Source organism: Leopardus geoffroyi (genome assembly GCF_018350155.1).
Source record: "Leopardus geoffroyi isolate Oge1 chromosome D3 unlocalized genomic scaffold, O.geoffroyi_Oge1_pat1.0 chrD3_random_Un_scaffold_40, whole genome shotgun sequence".
Classification (NCBI taxonomy): domain Eukaryota; kingdom Metazoa; phylum Chordata; class Mammalia; order Carnivora; family Felidae; genus Leopardus; species Leopardus geoffroyi.
Window position 1 is genome coordinate 287,885 of NW_025543557.1, and position 21,030 is coordinate 308,914.

Here is a 21,030-nt window from a genome sequence, read left to right on the forward strand (position 1 = left end):
CATCTCATACCATTCTGGGGAATGCATTCACACAATGAGAGCTAGTGGGCACCTGGCTGGCAGAAGATCACAGCAAAAGTAGTAATGACTTATTCACAGTTCAAACTTTTGATCTCCTGTGCACGAGCTGATCCTGCGCTCCAGGATCTTGCCGTGTGCACTTAAAAAACCCAGCAGATATGGGTGCCTGGGTGGCTCAGTCGGTTAAGTGTCCTGACTTCAGCTCAGGTTGTGATCTCACAATGCCTAGGTTTGAGCCCCGCATCAGGCTCTGGGCTGACAGCTCAGAGCCTGGAGCCTGCTTCAGAGCAGGGCCTGGGACCCCTATCTTATAGTTGCCAGCATGGAACCTTAGAGACCTTCAGAGATTCACAACACCTATGAGCGATGGATCTGGGACAGGAATGCAACGGGTTCCCGGGGACAGAGATCCCTGAACCCCCAAGCAAGTCCTTTGGATCATGCCCTTGACACCTGAACCAAGGGCTTCCCTCCCTTCAATCCTCAACTCCTCCTGCCCCAACATTCCTCCTGGAGGAGGCGTCTGAGCCAAAAAAGCGGCCTGAATCGCAGCTCAGCCTCTTCTTGTGTCTACCAATCCCTGACCCAAAACATGACACTGTTTTCCCCAAACCAAGCCCCACTGAAGGAGCAGGGGAAGCCCAGCCGTGCACATCCTGCCCGCACACCTTCACACCATCAGCCGCCTCATGTGGAGCCTTCCCCAATGGCCAGTTGAGCACCGTCAGTGGCCCGGCGTCTGCTCGGCTCCCAAGCTGACTCAGAAGCCAGGACGTCCCAAAACAACCGTCACACGACGGCTCTACCAAGAATTAAGTTCCCTTCAACTGGCCAACCCTGGCTGAGCAGCTAATGTGAACCAACTGGGAACGTGGCCTGTTGGGCTGGTGCTTTGGTGGTTTATTGAATGAAGTCTGGGACTCTCAGTGTTTCACTGACTGTTGGTCTGAGTAAGTGTCCAAGCAGTTTGGGCTAAGGCCCGCCTGACAGCAGGGAGGGGTTGTACTGGCTCTGAGAGGGCACCTTCCCTGCTCCTTCCTTTCTCCCCAAAATCCAGGCTCTAGGACTCCTCATCCATCCCTAGACCTTGCAGGGACAGGGGACAGAGTCCCATCTCCTCCTAGACGGTCCACTCCTTTCCCACAGCCTGTGGCCCCACTCCAGGATTTTCTGAAGGATCCCCAGACCCTCACGACCTCTGCTACCAAATGTTTATTTCATGAACCTGAAAGAACTGTCCCTTCTCACCACTCTCCCAGGCAGACAAGGCCAGGAGAGAACGCTGCTTTGTTCTGGATTCTTTTGGCAGAAGGCAGAGGGGAAGGGCTGTGGGCAGGGGTGTGAGGGAGGGCAGGGGGGTGGTGGGGAAAGGGGAAGGGACAGCATTCTTGAACATTCCTGCAGAGACCACCAGAGCCAGAAACCCAAGGAAGGAGCTGGTGTCCAGAGGGACGCAGGCCCAGCTGCTGACGGGCGGCCCAGAGCCATGGCGACGCCCAGCTGCGCCCTGCACAGAGCCTTCTCCTGCCTGGGCATCCTGAGCGCTGGGGACTTGGGGGCAGCGGAGGCAGTGCCCTTAGCTGGACACAGTACAGATGGAGCAGAACAGGGAAGATGGGACTCTGAGCCTGCGGACCCAGAGACCCAGCACCTGGGGAGGCAGGGAGAAGGCTGTTCCGACACTGGCCCTGAGTCTTGGGTCCTGTTAAGGGGACCTTGTCTAACCTCCTGTGCTGAGGCCACCAGCTCATGCGGGTCACATTCTTGGTTTCTGTGCCAACCTCTGTCCCAGCCTCTGAAACTTTCTCTTCCAAATGTCCTTCCCTTCCACTAGATGCTGCTCTACCGTCCCTTACAACACCCCCATTTCTGATTCCTACGTCCTCGTGTGGACGGGGCACGGAGGTGATCTGGGGAGTCCTCCCCATTCCCTGGAAGGTGAGTGGAGATCCGAGTGTTTACCTGGGCTCCTTGATATTATGGTGACAATATTAACTCCCAGAGCTAGAGCTGGAAAGGCACTCAGCCTGAGTCAGGCTCTTTTCACCTGTCAGCTTCTTAACCACCCCCAGGCCCCTTGAAGTTAGTTCCTGCCTTACCTTTCCAGGAAACTGCACCTCAGAGAGGTGACGCGACCTGCCCAGAGTCACACGGCACGTGAGTGGACAGGCTGTGTTTCGCACCGAGGTTCCTAGGTTCCAAACACCAGAGACTGAACCACTTTTCCGTCCCATTGTCTAAGGCAGTGGCTAATGATTGAGTGCCTTCTATGTGCTGGACAGCAGCCAAAGCTTAGAGAACGGAGATAAATAAGACAGACTCACTGTGTCCCCTTTCCTGGGAACCTAGCCCCCACATGTCCCCAGCATCTAGCACAGAGCTTGGCACAGACTGAGGCCTCAGTCAGTGACGGATAAATGAACAGGTATTGGCTATACAATAAGCACTCAAGTCTGAAGGCTTTTTGTGGTCCATCCCAGGGAAAGTGCAGGACAGACGATGTCCTGGGACCTCACGTTTTTCCCATCCAGGCATCTGTCTGGGTCCTCAGGCATCTGTTCGGGTCTGTCGGCTTAGCCCCACTGGACCATCCCAAAGGCTCCTCCCCGTCCTGGAGTGCCGCTCTCTGTAAAACAGTGGTTTAGGATGACTTTTCCAGTGGCACATGCTTCTTCGTTTTTCCCAGTGTTTCTCGATTTCTTGGGGGCCTTAAACAGTATAGAGAATATGTTGAGTTCTGTAGATGCCTCCCCCTGAAAAGCACACGTGAGCCTGTAGTTTACATCCAGTTTCAGGGGCTTCCTAGACCCTGAGTTAAGAATCTTGGTTGTAGAGGATCTTGAAGACCACAGACATTCAAAACCAACAGAACCACATCCCAAAGGGTGCCATGGATTCAATCAGCAAATTCGTATCAAATTCCCGCCATGCGCTGTGTATCATGATGGGTTCTGGGGACCTGAGGGGACAGCTGCAGCATCCAGGGGAGTCAGGAGGCAGCTCCTGGGGAGCAGGAATCCAGTCAGCAGCCTCTGGGCTCCCAGGCCACGCCTAGAGTGGCCTCCAGTGGCTTCCGTAGATTCCCACGTCCCCGAGGCGCCTGTGACTTTTCTCCCTCCTGGTCCCCCTCCATTAGAGTCCTCGGGAGCAGGCTTATCCAAAGATGAAGGTGGATGATTCTGAATGTAGGCACTGTCTTTAGTGCTTCTGCTCCAGAGTATATCCCACAGGTGTGCAAGTTCAGCTGCCAACTTAGTGTTACAAGTTCAAAGCCACCCTCGTCCTAACTTCCTCAACAAAATGTCAGGAACCTCTTCCTCTCCTTCTTGTTGCTAACAATAATAATGACAACCACCAATAATAACAAAAGATTTAGCCATTCATTGGGCACATGTGTATTGCCCCTTTGGGGGCACCTGGGACCTATGGGGTGAACAAGATCCCAGGTGCCCAGGTGGCTGAGGGGTAAGGGTGGGGACAGGATGAGTTGATGCCTGGCCACAAGTGCCAATCTACATATCGTAGGGTCTGAAACTGCCAGACTTTTGAAGACCGCTTTGAGGAAAAAAATAAAACTGCAAAAACAAATTTCGGTTCAAAAGTGGCAAACTGCGGCGTTAAGAAAAAGTCAAAATATTGGCGACATTACAAAACCCAGAAAACAATGCTTTCCTGTATTGCCTGCCAAACGTATAACACTTCTTCTCATTTTTTTTTTTAATTAAAAAAATTTACTTTGATGTCATGGTCTTTGATCGCTTCTCCATAGGGCAATGCTTTTTCTAATATGTTCTAAAGAACAAGTAAGCTAGGATTGCAGTCTTTCTTCTAACATAGAAGATACCAACATGTTCTTTCTTAGTTTAGAAAGCAATGTCAGTGTTGGGGTGCCTGGGTGGCTCAGTCAGTTAAGCATTCGACTCCTGATTGCGGCTCAGGTCATGATCTCACAGTTTCGTCAGATCGAGCCCCATGTTGGGCTCTGCGCTGACCTTGCGGAGACTGCTTGGGATTCCCTCTCTCTCTCTCTCACTCTCTCTCTCTCTGCCTCCCCTGCTAGTACTCTGGCTCTCTCAAAATAAATAAACTGAAAAACAAACAATGTCAGTATCGCATATCATCATTTGTAACACCATCTAAAATTTTGAGATTGTTGCCAAATTTGGGAAGGACTTTCCTGAACTTCTATCATTATGTGATAATGTCCATGATCTGAGCATTTTGAGTGTTCTTTGTGAACTGATTAACTGTTAATACTCTTTGAGGTAATCACATTCAGTAACTAATTGGTCATCAATGTAAATTTGTAAAGAGTTTTCTATTATCTTGATTTTGTGTGAAACCAGTCAGAACTTTTTCTATTCCTTCATTAGGTTAAGATTTACTCCACTTTCTTAAGTTGATTATGAAATAATCCAAGAGCCTAATCTTTGATTCTATTTGAAATTTATCTCTTCCTCTTCATGAATGGTGACTTTTGATATGAAAACTTTGTGTTAGAATCCTCACTGTTTGGTGCATTGATAACGATATATGCTGCACTATGAGTTTACTCCAGTAGGAATGGATACCAGCATAATTCTGTTGGCTCAATATGTCCTAACTGAGCACTCCAACTTGTTCATTAAGGAAAAAGTTCAATCCTGAGTATTTGGGGCCTGAAAACTGTGGCAAAAAGGTATTGGATAAGAAATGTTTTCCCTTGGTGATTAAGGACACACACACACACACACACACACACACACACACACACACAGACACACACTACATATCCATTTTCTCCATCATTTCCTAAAAGGGAGGCCATCTTAATGCACAGAGTAAGAAGGACATAACTTTAGAAAAAACGAACCATAGCCCTTTCCAGGCAGGGACAGTTGGTAACTTGTAACACTGGTTTATGGATCTCAGTCTTGTTCCATTACCTCCTAGCTGTGTGACCTTGGGTAAGTAACCTGGCCTCTCTGTGCCTCACTGCCTGCTCCAGGTCCTTGGGAGGATGAAGCAATCTAATCAGCCACAAGGTTAAACTACTGCAGCTGGTAGTTGCCTTTGTTGTCATTTACGGGCCAACAGTGCCACTCAGTGTCCTCTCGTTCAGGCTTCAGACAGGCCGCTCCTGCGCAGCAAAAATGAGTGGGAACCTTGTGCATCTGCCAAGGCTGAGGCCCCAGCAGAGGGAAAGGCCATAAATGTTCACGGAATCCGGAATGAACTTGGACCTCTTCCTCACACTCACGGCAGAAGTTAATTCAGGGGCGCCTGGGTGGCTCAATGGATTAAACATCCGACTCTTGATTTTGGCTCAGGTCATAAGCCCCACACACCATGGAGCCTGCTTGGGATTCTCTCTCTCTCTCTCTCTCTCTCTCTCTCTCTCTCTCCACCCCCCTCTGTCTCTCTGCCCCGCCCCCCCCACTGGAGGCTCCCCCCACCAAAATAAATAAATAAATTTTAAAAAGGATTAAGACAGGAAATTTCATATTATGCGTATTTTAGCACAATTTAAAAAATGAACGCAGCAGTAGCACAAAAGACAACACAAAGTTAAAAGTTAAGACACAGACTTTAAGAAAAAACATTTGTCACTCATATACAAATAAGCCCACAGACTATATAAATAACATTTCTCTATAAATAGGAAATGATTAAAGATCAAGTGACAGAAGAATAAAATACAAATGGCTATTAAATATATGCAAATATATGCAATCTCACTAATAATTTGAGAAAAAGAAGTTAAAGGAAAAATTATTTCTCAATCACCAAATTGACTAATTATGATTGACCATATTCTCTGCAATCAAGGCTATGGGTAAATAGGAATTCTCATATACTGATGGTGGTACCCTAAACTGGTGATTTCTTTTTGGAACGCCAATCTTTCATTTTTACCAAAATATTAAATATCCACAACTTTTCCTTCGTATTCTATTTCTAAGATCAATCATTGAAGAAAAAAATATAGCTTATGTAACAACCAATGAATGTATAGCTTATGTCCCATTCAGTATTATTGATAATAGTACATAACTGATACCAATGTGTCTCTCAATGACAAATAAACGTTAAAAAATTAAGAATTAAAAAGAAGACATCATTATAGGTACAGCAGATATAGAAAAGACAACAAATGGATCTTATGAACACATTTATGCCAATACATTTGGAAAATGTGTACCAAATGTACAAAGTCTTTGAAAAACACAAATTTCCCAAATGGATTCTTTTTTTATAACGTTTATTTTTGACAGAGAGAGAGGGGGGAGGGGTAGACAGAGAGAGAGGGAGACCCAGAATCTGAAGCAGGCTCCAGGTTCTCAGCTGTCAGCACAGAGCCTGACACGGGGCTCGAACTCACAGACTGTGAGATCATGACCTGACCCGAAGTCAGAGGCTTAACCCACTGCGCCACCCAGGTGCCCCCAAAACTGATACTTAGAGAAATGTGACCTCTAAATAGTCTTATAGCCATTGAATAAATGTAATCATAGTTTAAAAGCTTTTTTTTTCTGTCTGTTTCTCTCTCTCTCTCTCCCTCTCTCTCTCTCTCTCTCTCTCTCTCTCACACACACACACACACACACACACACACACACACACACACACACCAGTCCTTATTGGTATTATTGGCTAAATACCAAAATTTCATTGGAGATGTCATTCTAATCTTATTGCAATAGTTCCATGAAATGGTGAAAAGGGCTACTTTCCAAACCATTCGGTGAGAACACTGTGATCTTAATACCAAAATCAGACAAAAACTAAGTAGAAGAAAGAATAACTATAGGCCAGTCTTCCTGTGGATCACTGATAGACAAAAGAAACAGGAGGAGAAGACATTGACCCAGTCTTCAAGTCAAAGAACCTAACGCAACCCAAACCAAACCAATTTAGTGTATGGTTGAAGAAAACATACCCTGAAGTGCTAAAAACTGTTAATGCCTTTAAAAATATTAGATAAACAAAGACTGGGGTGGGGGATGGCTGCTGGAGAAATTCTCATGAAGGAAGTAGGATAGGAAATAACCATTTCAATTAACAACTCAGGCAACAACAGATGTTGGTGAGGATGCAGAAAAGGAGGATCTCTTTTGCACTGCTGGTGGGAATGTAAACTGGTGCAGCCACTCTGCAAAACAGTATGGAGGTGCCTCAAAAAGTTAAAAATAGAACTACCTTATGCCTTACGACCCAGCAATTGCACTACTAGGTATTTATCCAAGGGATACAGGTGTGCTGTTTCGAAGGGGCACATGCACCCCAATGTTTGTAGTAGTGCTATCAACAATAGCCAAAGTATGGGAAGAGCCCAAATGTCCATCGATGGAGGAATGGATAAAGAAAATGTGGTATATATATATATATATATATATATATATATATACACACACACACACACACACACACACACACACACAACGGAGCATTACTCGGCAATCAAAAAGAATGAAATCTTGCCATTTGCAACTATGTGGATGGAACTGGAGGGTATTATGCTAAATGAAATTAGAGAAAGACAAATATCATATGACTTCACTCATACGAGGACTTTACGACACAGAACAAGAACACAAAGGAAGGAATGCAAAAATAATATAAAAACAGGCAGAGGGACAAAACATAAGAGACTCTTAAATATGGAGAACAAACAGAGGGTTACTGGAGGGCTTGTGGGGGGATGGGCTAAATGGGTAAGGGGCATTAAGGAATCTACTCGTGATCATTATTGCACTATATGCTAACTAACTTGGATGTAAGTTAAAAAAATAAAAAAATAAAATCTGGAAAAAAAAAGAAAGAACCGTTTCAGGGGCACCTGGGTGGCTCAGTCGGTTGAGCGTCCGTTGAGCATCTCGCTCTTGATTTTAGCTCAGGTCCTGATCACAGGGTGTGGGATAGAGACCTGCGTCAGGCTCTGTGCTGAGCATGGAAGCTGCTTGAGATTCTCTCTCCCTCTGTCTCTCTCGCTCTCTAAAAACTGAAAACAGTAAAAATAAAAAATAAAAGAAATAACTGTTTTAGAAATGTCTTTAAAAAGCAGTCTTTGTTTTCTCTCCACAAGGAGAAATATGGTATTGCATGTGTGGGGAGCTTGGTATATGTGGGTAAAAGTGAAGAAATCTGCCTGGCTGGAACAGAGAATGTATTAGGGGCATATAGAAATAAGATAGGAGGAGAAGATGGGGGTGCCTGGGTGGCTCATGTGGTTAAGCGTCCCACTCTTGATCTTGCCTCAGGTCTTGAACTCAGGGTTGTGAGTTCAAGTCCCTTGTTGAGCCTACTTAAAAAAAAAAAAGATAGGAGGAGAAGATATGATTGTTTAATCACAATCAAACAAGATTGATTTGTTGAACACAGTTGGTGGCTATGGAAGGAGTGTTTGGAACTGTCAGCCCAACAGCTGACACACAGATCCATGGGATCGATGATGGATGGATAGACAGACTCATAGACACACAGATGAGGGGATGGATTTCATCTTTGACAACTTGTTGGGAAGGTAAAATTATAAAGGTCACTTAGCCATAAATCTAACAGATTTTGGGAGCACCTGGGTGGCTCAGTAGGTTAAGCTTCCGACTTTGGCTCAGGTCATGATCTCACAGTTTGTGGGTTCAAGCCCCGCATTGAGCTCTGTAGTGACAGCTTGGAGCCTGGAGCCTGCTTCAGATTCTGTGTCTCCCTCTCTCTCTCCCCCTACCCCACTCGTGCCCTGTCTCTCTCTCTCAAAAATAAACAAACATTAAACAAAATTTAATCGACTTTTCTCAGAGGCTGAATTTAGTGACATTGAAAGACACACCCCAAGCCAGGCGCACAGAGTCCCTACATGAAAACCAATTGTGAGCCGGATAGTATTTTCTTCAGGACCATCCTCAGCTTCTTCCTGTCTTTTCTCTTCTGCATCTATATTGGTTTATTCCTCTGAACTGTTCTGCAGAGCCCATCCGGCATGGGCGATACAGCTGCCCAGAGACCACAGTCAAGTACGTGAGTGATGGGCAAATGTTTACAGTTCTATAATGTGACCTCCCAAAAAGTCATTCTGAAATTTCCTGATCATTACTAGTGAGGTCATATTCATGATGAAAACGCTGCCATTCCTGTCCCCCCCACCCCTACCAAAGAAGATGTCCTAGCCTGCGACCTCACCCTCCTCCTATCCTTATGAAAACTTCCCATTTGGTACAACTCCTTGGAGCATCTCTCTGCTTGCTAGCTGCAATGCTGCCGGATTGGTGGGCTGCTTAATATAGTGAATTAGATCTCCAAATGTACTCCATTGGATTTTGTTTTGTTGTTATTTTTTTAAAATTGAGGTAGAGTCGGCATACATTGTTGTGTTAGCTTCAGGTATACGATAAAAAGATTCAGCAATCCCGTACATCACACAGTGCTCCCCATAAATTTTATTTTGAACATCACCGATCAAGATGCCTACAGATCCGAGGTCTGTGGTCACATGATCTCATGGGAAGGAGGATCCCACTGTGCTGCCTTTCCCAGTGTTTATGTGCAGTGCAGCTGGTTTGAGATGAAGGATACCCCCCAGGACACACACTTCCTCCCAGCATGAGACAGATTCAGAGTCTGAGGCTGTGGGTGAAAGTCATTGCCAGAGAGGAGGGGTGGCCTTGACAAGTACATTACAATCTGGTTGTGTTTCACGAGCCATGGTGTCGCTTCTGGAGCCATGTCATGAAAGTCCTGCCATGTGAGAACTCCCTCAGAGAGCTAAGCCTCTTGCTTTAGTTCAGCAGAGTGGGGGGATACAAAGCCCAGAACATTTGGCTCTACAGTGGGGGCAGGTGCTCAGGTTGCCCTGCTACCACTCCTCGAGGCAGAGACTTGATCTGCTTGCATCCTCGCAGAAATACCCCCCACTCTTAGCATATGTCATTTTATGGATGTGTTCTGTCTCACAGATATTTCTAGGATGACCTTTCAATACCACTCGAGACCTGAGAAAGGACCTCAATATAATGTGAGGTCCTTTATGCCAATAGCATGCACGCCTAAGGGGTTGCCTGCATCCTTGGAATCAGGAAGTATTCTAATCCAAAAATGCAGCTGTCGTCTGAGAGAGCTGCACAGAATTCTCTCAGAAACTCCAGCCTGGGTCTGGGTGGCTCAGTCAGTTAAACATCTGACTGCAGCTCAGGTCATGATCTCATGGTTTGTGGGTTCGAGCCCCGCATCAGGCTCTGTGATGACAGTTTGGAGAGCTCCCTCTCTCTCTCTCTCAAAATAAATAAATAAACTTAAAAAAAAAAGAAACTCGAGCCTGTTGTGGGGGCTTAGTTGTTTACACTAGCATTTGAATCAGAGGGGAGATTTTCCACTGTCCTCTTGGAATACAAAACTCTTTTTTCCTTATATTTAATTTTGGGAGAGTACAAGTGGGGGAGGGGCAGAGAGAGATCCTTAGAGGATCTGAGGCAGGCTCCTCGCTGACAGCAGTGAGCTGCATGTGGAGCTTGAACGCAGGAACCACGAGATCATGACCTGAGCTGAAGTCGGACGCTCAACCAACTGAGCCACCCAGGCACCCCCATAACTCTTGAATCTTTACTGCATAGGTGGGCTGAGGCAAAGCAACGGGCTCCCATTTATTATGGGAAATTCAACTGGGCGGAGCATGGGCTTGCCAGTGTTCATCTAAGAGCTGGTGGTTGGATGCTCAACTGACTGAGCCACCCAGGCGCCCCTGACTTATAACTCTTATAGACAACCCCAATTGCCACAGAGTTGATCTGATTATCATTACCTTCCTGATGACATGCAGGAATCTGCCAGCATTCTTTCTGGGGAAAAAAAAAAAGGAGTGGAGGGCAGTGGGAGAGAAGGTGGTATTTAAGTTGGAAAACTGGGGATACACAGGCAAAAAGCGGTAGACAACTAAATGCAATTTGGATATACAGTTTGTACATATACTGGACCTACACACACATTCTTGAATGAACTTACGTATGTATGTATTTACTTACACCTGAAATGAGAAAACACAATCACACACCAAAATAAACCTAATGGAAGAGGCTGACAAAACGGAAGGTGAAAAAACTAAGGTGGTTCTTTAAGAAATCAAGATAGCAGCTAAGCGGCTAAACCACCAAGAAGCCTAATGAAGACAAAAAGAAAGCGCCGAGAATCTTTGCAAAGATAATGAAGAAATGATCACAGAGAGGGAAAGGATGAGAAGAGGAATAATTAGCAGGCCTCTGCAAAGTAATGGAGAAACCTGGGTCAAATGGATGGTTGTCTACACCACCTTGCATAAAATCACATCAATTGTTCCCTCTCTGCTTCCTTCATGTTTCCCTCCCACACCTTGTTCCCACGCCTCTGCTTCCAGGAGATAGATCACATGTTACACGTTCCTACCCAAGTAAATAAATAACCACGAAAGAACACACATCCATTTCTGGAGGTGATGGATATGTTTACTACCTTCATTATAGTGATGGTATTACAGGTGAGTGCATAGGAGAAAATTCATCAAGATGTATACAATCAATGTGTGCAATTTGTTGTAAAAAAGAGGGAGACAGACAACATAAAGGTAATGCAGCAAATGTTAACAGCTGATGAATCTCACTTAACAAGTGAATTGAGTTGATCAATAGATCAAGATGCTTTGTGCTGTGCTTGAATTCATCCGCCCACCACCCCCACAGGTTTCAAATTGTATCAAAATGAAGAGGCCTAGAAGCTGTGAAGAAAGCATTTGTGCATTCCTACTTAGCTAAGCACAATGTAACTCTGTCAACTGAGAGAAGAGGCAGAGCTGAAATAAAAACAAAGTTATTTATTTTGGGGTCTCAGAATTACAGTTTGGGAAAGACACATTTGGGCAGCAACCAAAGTAGTGCCTCTACCTTCCCCACCCCCATCCAGGGAATAAAAGGAAAAGGTTTTTGAAGACAAAAGGGAATGCTTGTATATGTCCTTTACTAAGAATTCTGATGACCAGGATTGGTGTTGGTGGAGGAAACTAAACTTGGTGACCGTAACTGGTGTCTAAGGCTATCACTAAGCAGGGTCTCTTACTATAGCAAGCTGCAGGTGTTTGGGCCGAGTCCCTGGAAGAGTTGCAGTTTGGCCCGGTTCCACCATTTGTGGTTCTCCTACCGGTGAGGATGTGCATAAGGCCCATCTCCTTACTGGCCTCTGGCTCCATTTGAAAACCTGTTGACATAAGTGACCATTTCATTTCACCTTTCACAATGTAATATATTGAAGAAGATAATATTAAGAAGCCAAAAGTGAAGCTTGGGCTCATGTCCGTGTTGTGTTTCAAGCAGGCAACCCAAACCCGAAAGCCCTTAATGCAGTGGCTGGCACACAGTAGGTCCTCAATATATGGTTCTAAGATATGGGGGGGGGGTTGGCTACCAAGCAACCATTTCACATTCTCTGGGCTCCCCGGGGACTCTCAATGGAGATAGTGGGGCTATGGGTTATGATTGAGACTCGCGTTGCCCAGCAAGAAGCAGGTGTAGGTCTCAGGCCAGGTCAATAGGATGCTCCCTCCTTGGAACGGGAACCTCCAACAGCTGGAGCTCCTTCCACCTGAGTGGTGGCACCCTAACCACTCTGTCCTTGCCAGGCGACTATTCCCAAGGGTCTCTCTTTCTGGAGCTACCTTGCTTTCAACCCAGTCCTCCAGGCCCCCCTTGGACTCTGGGAATGCCCATTATCCTTCCAGCTTATTTTCTTTTCCCTAAGCTAGTCAAAATCATCTTCTCTGGCTTATGGCACTGACAAATGGAGAAAAGGGGACTCTGAATCCCCTCAGCAAGAGGGTGTGCTCTGACCTGTGACAGGAGGGCTGAAACCCGGGGGGCTTTTGAGGGCAGGATGCAAGTCCTTTAAGTGGACTTCAAGGCCTTAACAGGACCTTGGAAGACTGCCAACCCTTCTTGTTCATGCCACTCCAGTCCCACTGGCCTCCTAGCAATTTGTCACACCCAGTGGCACACTCCTACCTCAGGGCCTTTGCACTTGCTGTTCCCTTTGCCTGGACTGCTCTTCCTCTAGAAATCCCCCAATGTACTCTTCTCTTCTTTGCTCAAATGGCATCTCCTCATGGGGCCTCCATGAGGAGCCTACTTCAAAAATACAAACCCCAGCTGTCTCCTTTGCCTACTTCATTTTCCTCCAGAAACTTCCAACATATCACATCATCTGCTTATTTATTTTTCTGTCTACATCCTACACCCCGTGAGGGCAGGCTTTTGCGCAACTTGCTCACTTCCGTATCCACAGTAACCTGGCATGTGGTAGGTGCTCGATAAACGTTTGTAAACCCGTGTTGCAGTCTGGGTGGACGCAGTCAGGAACTTGGTGGAATAAGCGTTGGTCCCAAAGAGTGTTGGAGATGCTGGCTGACAAGTGCCCTATTGGGGTCCTGGAAGGATCCCACTCTGCCACTCTCCCAGTGACCTGCGTGTGGGGGAGGGAGTCACGTAAGGCCTGGCCAATCTGGGTGGAGAGCCACTGTATCTTGGAAGGCTCAATAATAATAATAATAATAATAATAATAATAATAATAATGGCAGCTTTTATGGTTGCTGGTCTTTTTTCCTAGGTCTCTGTTAAGTGCTTTACATTCACTATCACTTTTATGTCTGGTATCATTCTGATGAGGTGGTCCTATTACATCCGTTTTATACATATACATATATTTTAATGTTTATTTATTTTAGAGACAGACAGAGCACAAGCGGAGTCAGGGCAGAGACAGAGGGAGACAATCGGAAACAGGTTCCAGGCTCTGAGCAGTCAGCACACAGACCAACGCGGGGCTCGAACCCACGAACCATGAGATCATGACCTGAGCCGAAGTCCGACACTCACTCACCTGACTGAGCCACCCAGGCGCCCCTATTACATCCATTTTAAACATGAGAACCCTGAGGCTTGCAGCGTGTCAATAACAGGCCCCACCGCCTCAGGCCACTTCCCTGCAGCCTGGCATGGAGCACATCTGGGAACGAAGGATGCATTTCCGCCCTGCCCACTAGAGGGGGAGTGGGACCTGGGGCGCCGGGCGTGGGAGGCGGGGCTTCCCGTGGAGGCGGGGCTGCTGGTGGTAGGGGCCCAGAGCGTGAGTCGCCCCGAGGACCTTCCCGCCAGGGACCAGGCTGCGCCGCCGCGGCGGCCGCGGCGGCGGCGGCGGCGGCTCCTCCTCCTCCTCCTCCTCCTCCTCGCCGGCTCGCCGGCGGGGCGGGGCGGCTGCGCGGGGCGGCTGCGCGGCGGGGCCTGACGTCACTGGGCGCTCGGTGCCGCCCCCCCGCGGCTGCAGCTGCGGAGCCGGAGAGCGGGCACCGGCGCCCCCTGGGCTGGGAACGCAGCGCGCGCGGCCATGGCCTCCGGCGCCGTGGGTAAGCGGGCGCAGGGCGCGGGGGCGGCGGGAGGGCAACCCCGGGCCCCCGCCCCCAGCGCTCGGCTGACCGGCTGCCCCCCGTCTGGTCCCACAGAGGCGGACACTCGACAGAGGCTGCTGCGCACCGTCAAGAAGGAGGTGGGTGCCAGAGGCGGGGGCGGGGGGCGCGATCCTGGGGGAGGGGGCTTTCAAGCCCCCGGGGAAGGGTCTCCGAAGGAGAGGTGGCCGGTGGCGGCGGTGGGGAAGGCCATTTCCGGTTTGGGGCTCACCTGGCTGGGTATTTACCTCCCGCGGAACTGGAGGCGGGTGAGTTTGGGGGTTGGAGTATAGGGGGACTCTGGATGTTTTTATGCTGTGTGCAGGGGCGGGTGCAGCAGGAGGGTCCCCCGGAGTGGGGCACCCCTGGATATGTCTGGGTAGGACCTCCTCTTGTGGAGGAGCCTGTGGTTGGATCTCAGGAAGGTGAGGCAAGCGCCTGGGGGTGCTGACTGGGTGTATTGGGTGGTGGGGGACTGAATGGAGCTGCAGAAGGAAGACGAGACTTCGGAAGGGGAAAAGGTTCACTGTGGAAAAATGCCCCTCATCCCAGATCTCCCCTTTCCCGTAAATTCTCAGTGTTTGGAGCCACCCCCAGGAGCCAAGGGACTCCCCCCGCCCCCTATCCCTGATAGCCCCTGGCAAGTGGGTTACTCCATTTGTGGGCTTGTCCCCTGCTGTTTTGGCAGGTGGGTTTCCCTTACCCCCTACCCCACCCCCACATGCAGTAGAGTGAGAAGCAAGCAAGGTTCAACTGTCCCTCTGCCCCTTCCCTCTCCTTGGGGCCAACTGGGAACCCAGTCCAGCCTTTAGTTTGTAGCCCCGGACTGCCCGCAGAGGGGAGAATCCATAGTGGTTGGTTCCCGAGGAGCGTTTAGATGCTTGGACTGTGTGTGTGCGTGTGTGTAAAGCATGCACACGCCTATGTGGGCGAGGACATGTGGCTGTGAGTGTGTGCCTCTGAGCATGTCTGTGCATCGGTCTGGAGATATCCAAGTATATCTTCTTATTGCGTGTACATGGGTCTGTGTGTTCATGTGTTTTCGTGAGTATGAGGTGTATCTGTGTGATGCATGAGTCTCTGTGTACATGGGTGAGGCTGTGACCGTGTATGTGTGATTGTATGTGTGTCTATTGCCTTCCTTATGTCACTTCCCATCCTGGGACCCCGTCACTGCTGAGCTGCCTCACCCCTGTATCTTTAGTCCTCAGCCTGAGACCACAAATGCCCTCAGACCTTGGGGGCTGGCCTCATATCTGTGCCTGTGTATGTGTGTTGAGGGTGTCCGCATCTGGTGTCAGCACTGAGCACCAAGAAGCCCCTCCCCGCCTGGTGGCAGACAGCCACCAAAGGACAGGCTTGAAGCCTGGACCTGTTGCTGCCCCTCCCTGCTCAGAAAGCTCAGGCATATGTCTGCGTATAGGTCTCTAGGTGTGGCATGTCCCGCGTTGTTGAAAGAATCAGCTTCAGGGCTGACTGTACATTCTAGCATTTCTTTTTTTTTTTTTAAACATTTATTTAGTTTTGAGACAGAGAGGGACAGAGCACGAATGGGGGAGGGTCAGAGAGAGAGGGAGACATAGAATCTGAAGCAGGCTCTAGGCTCTGAGACGTCAGCACAGAGCCCAATGCGAGGCTGGAACTCACAGACCGGAGATCATGACCTGAGCCAAAGTCGGATGCTTAACCGACTGAGCCACCCAGACACCCCTCATTCTAGCATTTCTGAATAAGGTGGGATGTGTGGAATTCCTCAGAAAGGCCCAGATGTTTTCAGTTTAGCCCTCTTAGAGGCCCTGTGGGGACCTGAAGAAAGGTCTATGTAGATAGACCACCTTCCAACAAAACATACAGACCTACAATATTCTGATGACTGTGTTAGGGGAGGGTGTCTCTAGCACCTCCCCCAAAAGCCTTCAGGTTAAAAACCTGCAGACTCTGTTCATTGTTTAACCAAACCTAGCTGTCATATGTGCTCTCCAGATGTTTGCAACTGGAATGGCTGCATTTTCAAGGAAATGGTTGGCTGTTCAACTGGGAGTGGGGGCCACAGGCAGAAGATTGTGTGAACAAGGCATCTGCCTCTGGGCAGGGCTCCAGCTGGGACCCTGGTCCCAGCTCTGCCAGCAGCTCCCTCCATGCCCTGGACAAGTCCTTTCCCCTCTCAAGGACTCAGTTTCCACATGTGGAGAAGGAGCATCCTTGGAGGTCCCACCCATGTCAGTCTAGTTTGGATTATTGGCCGAGGGGTGGGGGGGTAGGGTGGGTATACTTTGCGCCTGGTGACCAGAGGTGTGGGCCTGCATCCTCTCTACTGGGAGCACCCGAGTTTGGGGCATGGAATGAGCTTTCTGCCTGACATGAGGCCAAGGCCATCGCCTGATCAGAGGGACCTATGTGGCATCCCCCTTGGTGCCTCAGGGGGGCAGGGACAGAACCTTGCAAATTTGGGCAAAAGGCCTCTAGCGCCCATTGACTCCGGATCTGCAGTCAGAAGGCACGGCTTACAGTAGTGAGTTGGTGGCTGATTCTGAATTCTGTATTTCGTGGGGCACATCGTTTCAGGAATCAGAATTTCCATTTCCTGGGGGCTACTCTGTGCCGTACCCTGTGTGTACAGGTAACTTTCTGAGGTGAGTGCGATTGTCCCCACTTTACAGACAGAGAACCCGAGCTTGGAGGGGAGGCGTGAGTTGCTCAAGAGCACACAGCCGACAGGGTGCGGAGCCAGGGACTTCACCCCCAGGTCTGTCTGACATCAGAGCCAGGCTTTTGCCTATCATAACCCAACCGTGTCCATCCACGTCTATGCAGCACTGCAATGTCAGCAAGTGTGGTGCCATGATTTCCATCGCACGGGTGTGAAAACTGGCCCAGAGAGAATAAATGATGTCCCAAGGGCACAGAACCAGTAAAGGACAAGTTCAGGTCTTCTGTTTGTGAGCCCTTTGTTCAGCACGGGTGCCCCCTGAGGGCATGGCGACAAGCCCCCGTCCCACCAAAACCGACTTCCTCTCTCCTTCCCTTTCTCTGCCCACCTCTTTGGGGAGCATCTCCCCCCAGTATCAGAGAGCCAGGCTCCAGTGGAGTGGCATAGGGAAGCTCTTTGCGTAGAAATCCAGGAGTCAAGTCAACTCTTCCTTCTCCCCATTTTCTGGGTTCAGAGGAGCCACATCCCTGCCTGTCACAGCCTTGCCCAGAGACACCTCCCACCCTTCTTTCTGGAACTGTTGGCTGAACAGTCAGTTGCTTTTTTATTTTTTCTATTTAAAAACATTTTTTAATGTTTTTCTTTATTTTTGAAGGAGAAAGAGAGACAGAGCATGAGTGGGGGAGGAGCAGAGAGAGAGGGAGACCCAGAATTTGACGCAGGCTCCAGGCTCTAAGCTGTCAGCACAGAGCCCGATGCAGGGCTCAAACCCAGAAACTGTGAGATCATGACCTGAGCCGAAGCCAGATGCTCAACTGACTGAGGCCCCCAGGCGCCCCAACAATGAGTTTCTTTAGGCAAGGTGTGCAAGCTTGGGATAAGCCACTGAAGCCACAAAGGTCAGCAGAGGCTGTGGGGCTGAAAGCTCTGTCCAGGGCTGATCTGGGGAGCCAGTATGACCTAGCACTGTGAAACAGGTGAAGAAGGAGCTCTGGGTGAGGTTCGAAATTCTGGTGGTTCAAATTCTGGTGTGTGTATTTACTGAGGGGCATCTGTGTGCCAGACACCAGGCTGGGCTCTGCAGACACAGCAGTGAACAAGATAGTCCTGCCCCCTTGAGGCTGACATCCCAGTATGGTAGACACACCCTGATAGACCTTCTGAGTGTGACTAAAAGGATCATTACAGGCTTTGCACCACAGTGTGAAGGAGAGGCACTTGGCCCCACAAGAACGTGTAACAGGGTGAAGTAACCTCATGTAGGTGGCCCAGGAAGGTTTCCTGGAGGTAGTGATGTTTGAGAAGATATGTGACGCACCTATAAACCCTTTTAGGTAAAGGGAGGAGGTGGAAAGAGAGGAACACCATTCCTGGCCGAGGGAGCTGCGTCTACAAGGACTTTGTGGCTGGAGGGACCACGATGAACTTGAGGAAGACAGAGGGCTCGGAAGTGGCTGGAGTACAGAGAAAAGGAGAATGGTGGCAAAGGCAGAGGGGCAGAGCATGTGGTCCTGTCCCAAAAGCACGAGGAAAGGAGTGGGGAGGACATGAGCTATTGGCAAGGAGAGGGTGGAGCTAAAATTGATTGCTTGTAAATTGCGCAGTCTCAGGGAAGCATCTGTCTTTCCCTTCATGAGGGTCTGGGGGGTTTATCCATGAGGAGGAAAATTACTCACCTATCAGGATGAGCCATGGGCAAACAGCCACCGCGTTAGCCTGAGCTGCTTCTGAGCAGATATCTAATCTTGTCTGTCTCCCAGTGTCGCCCAGGGAAAGCTGGGGACAGGGTGGCCTCAGCATGATTTCTTCCAGTTGAGATCCAGCCCGCTCTCATCCTGGCTCCTGCCAGGCCCGCTTTGCCCTCCCCTCCTTTCCTCTCCCCGCCTCCACCCCTTAATTTTGTTTTGGTTCCCAGAGCAGCAGGGACTGGCTTCTCGTTGCCATGACGACTGCCATTAAAGGAGCCTTCCCATGACACAAATTGATCAGGGAAGCCAAGTGTCTAACCTCCTTGTTTTCTTGCCTTAAGCTGGGCCTGGCAGGCCTCTTAATTGGAAGGAAGGCAGGTGCTTGAGGGCCGACCCCCTGGAGGGGGAGTGGGGATGAGGGGAGTGCTAGAGGGCAGGCCACGTGTACCTCTGCAAACTGGAGCCTTTGTCACTGCCACTGAGCTGGGTGTGTTTGGGGAGCTGCACCTCCCAGCCCCTGGGTGTGGGGTGATGGGATGGGGGGAGGAGGGCATCCCATGCTAAGAAGACAGGAGGAAAGAGAGTCAACCAGTGTTTCTACCTCCTAAGAAGATAGGAGGAAAGAGAGTCAACCCCATGGTGCTTCCAGTCTAACCCAGTGGCGTTTCATGAACGAGGGGTGGCAATGTTGCCCCCCGGGTAGGGTTGCCAGGTAACATAGAGGTCACACAGTTAAGTTCGAATTCCAGAGAAACAGCAAGTACTTTTGGAGTGTCAGTATGCATTGCTAAATCTGGCAGCCCTACTCCAGGGGGACGTTTGGCAACGTCTGGGGATATTTCTCATGGTGAGAAATGAGAGTGCTGCTGGCATTGAGTGGGTAGAGTCCAGGGATGCTGTTCAACTTCCTGCAATGCTGAGGACAGCCCCCACCACAGAGAAGTGTGCAGCCCGGAATGGCACTGCTGTGGAGGTTAAGAAACCTCTGTGCTAGGCACTGTGCTGAGTGCATGCCAAGCGTTCCTTCTTTCACTCTTCATGACAGCCCTGAGAGAGAGGATAATTATCTCCTTGAGTCGATAGAGGAGGAGCTGGAAGCACAGAGATGTTAAGCAGCTCACGTTAAGGTCACACGGCCTGTCCGTGGAGAAACTAGGATTCAAATCCTGCTTTCTCAGGCTCTGAAGAGTGGCCTCATGGAGGTTCATCAGAGACCCTGGAAACATGGCTTGGGGTCAGGTGTGGGGGTGGGGGTGGGGGCAGATAGATGAGGCAGGAAAGTCATTAGTTACAGCTTACTTTGGGGCTGTGAATGCCAGGCTGCAGCCTTTGCTCTGTCAGGTAGTGGGGAGCTATGGAAGACTTCAGAGCAAGGAGGGTCTTGCTTAGACTTGAACTTCAGAAAGTTTCAGCTGCTAGTAGGGGCCAGGATTGACCCTTTCTGCCGTTTCTTAGAAGAAAACTTCTTCCTTTCCTTCCTTCCTACCTTCTTCTCTACTCCCTATCTCCCTCCCTCTATTCCTTCCTTCCTTTCTTCCATAAATATTTACTGAACATCTACTATGTACCAGGTATAGCTTAGGAACTGTAAAGAAGGAACAAAGCAGCATCCCTGTTCACATGCTCTCAAGCATAGAATGTAGTTGGGGGACAGATAGATAAACATATTTTAAATATACGCAGGCACATCTCGGAGACATTGCAGGTTTGGTTCCAGGCCACTGCAAGAGAGCAAATATTGTGATAAATCAAGTCAAAAGGAATTTTTTGGTTTTCCAGTGCATATAAAAGTTATGTGGTTCAGTTGGTTGAGCATACGACTCTTGATTTCGGCTCAGGTCATAATCTTGTGGTTCATGGGATCGAGCCTGTGGTCAGGTTCTGCGCTGATGGTGTGGAGCCTACTTGGGATTCTCTCTCTCTGCCCCTCCCTTATGCTTTCCCTCTCTCTCTGTCTCTTTCAAAATAAGTAAATAAACACTTTTTAAAAAAGTTATGTTTACACTATGCTGTAGCATTATGTCTAAAAAACAATGTGTGTGTCTTAAGGGGCACCTGGTTGGCTCAGTTGGTTAAGCGTCCGACTTGGGCTCGGGTCATGATCTCACAGTTGGTGGGTTTGAGCCCCACATCAGGTTCTGTGCTGACAGCTCAGAGCCTGGCACCTGTTTCAGATTCTGTGTCTCTCTCTCTCAAAAATAAACATTAAAAAAAAATTTTACTACTATGTTATGTCATATAA

At 48.9% G+C, this 21,030-nt stretch overlaps 1 protein-coding gene across 1 annotated transcript in view; it reads left to right on the top strand.

Moving 5' to 3' along the window:
- Positions 1 to 14,281: 14,281 nt before the first annotated feature.
- LOC123595664 (small G protein signaling modulator 1-like) overlaps positions 14,282 to 21,030 on the top strand; it is a gene marked incomplete at its 3' end in the record, with an annotated part of 72,322 nt that continues 65,573 nt past the window's right edge. The window contains exons 1-2 of the mRNA XM_045473346.1: positions 14,282 to 14,411; positions 14,508 to 14,551. Of these exons, the coding sequence (XP_045329302.1) occupies positions 14,393 to 14,411; positions 14,508 to 14,551 (63 nt within the window). The remainder of the gene's footprint in view (positions 14,412 to 14,507; positions 14,552 to 21,030) is intronic.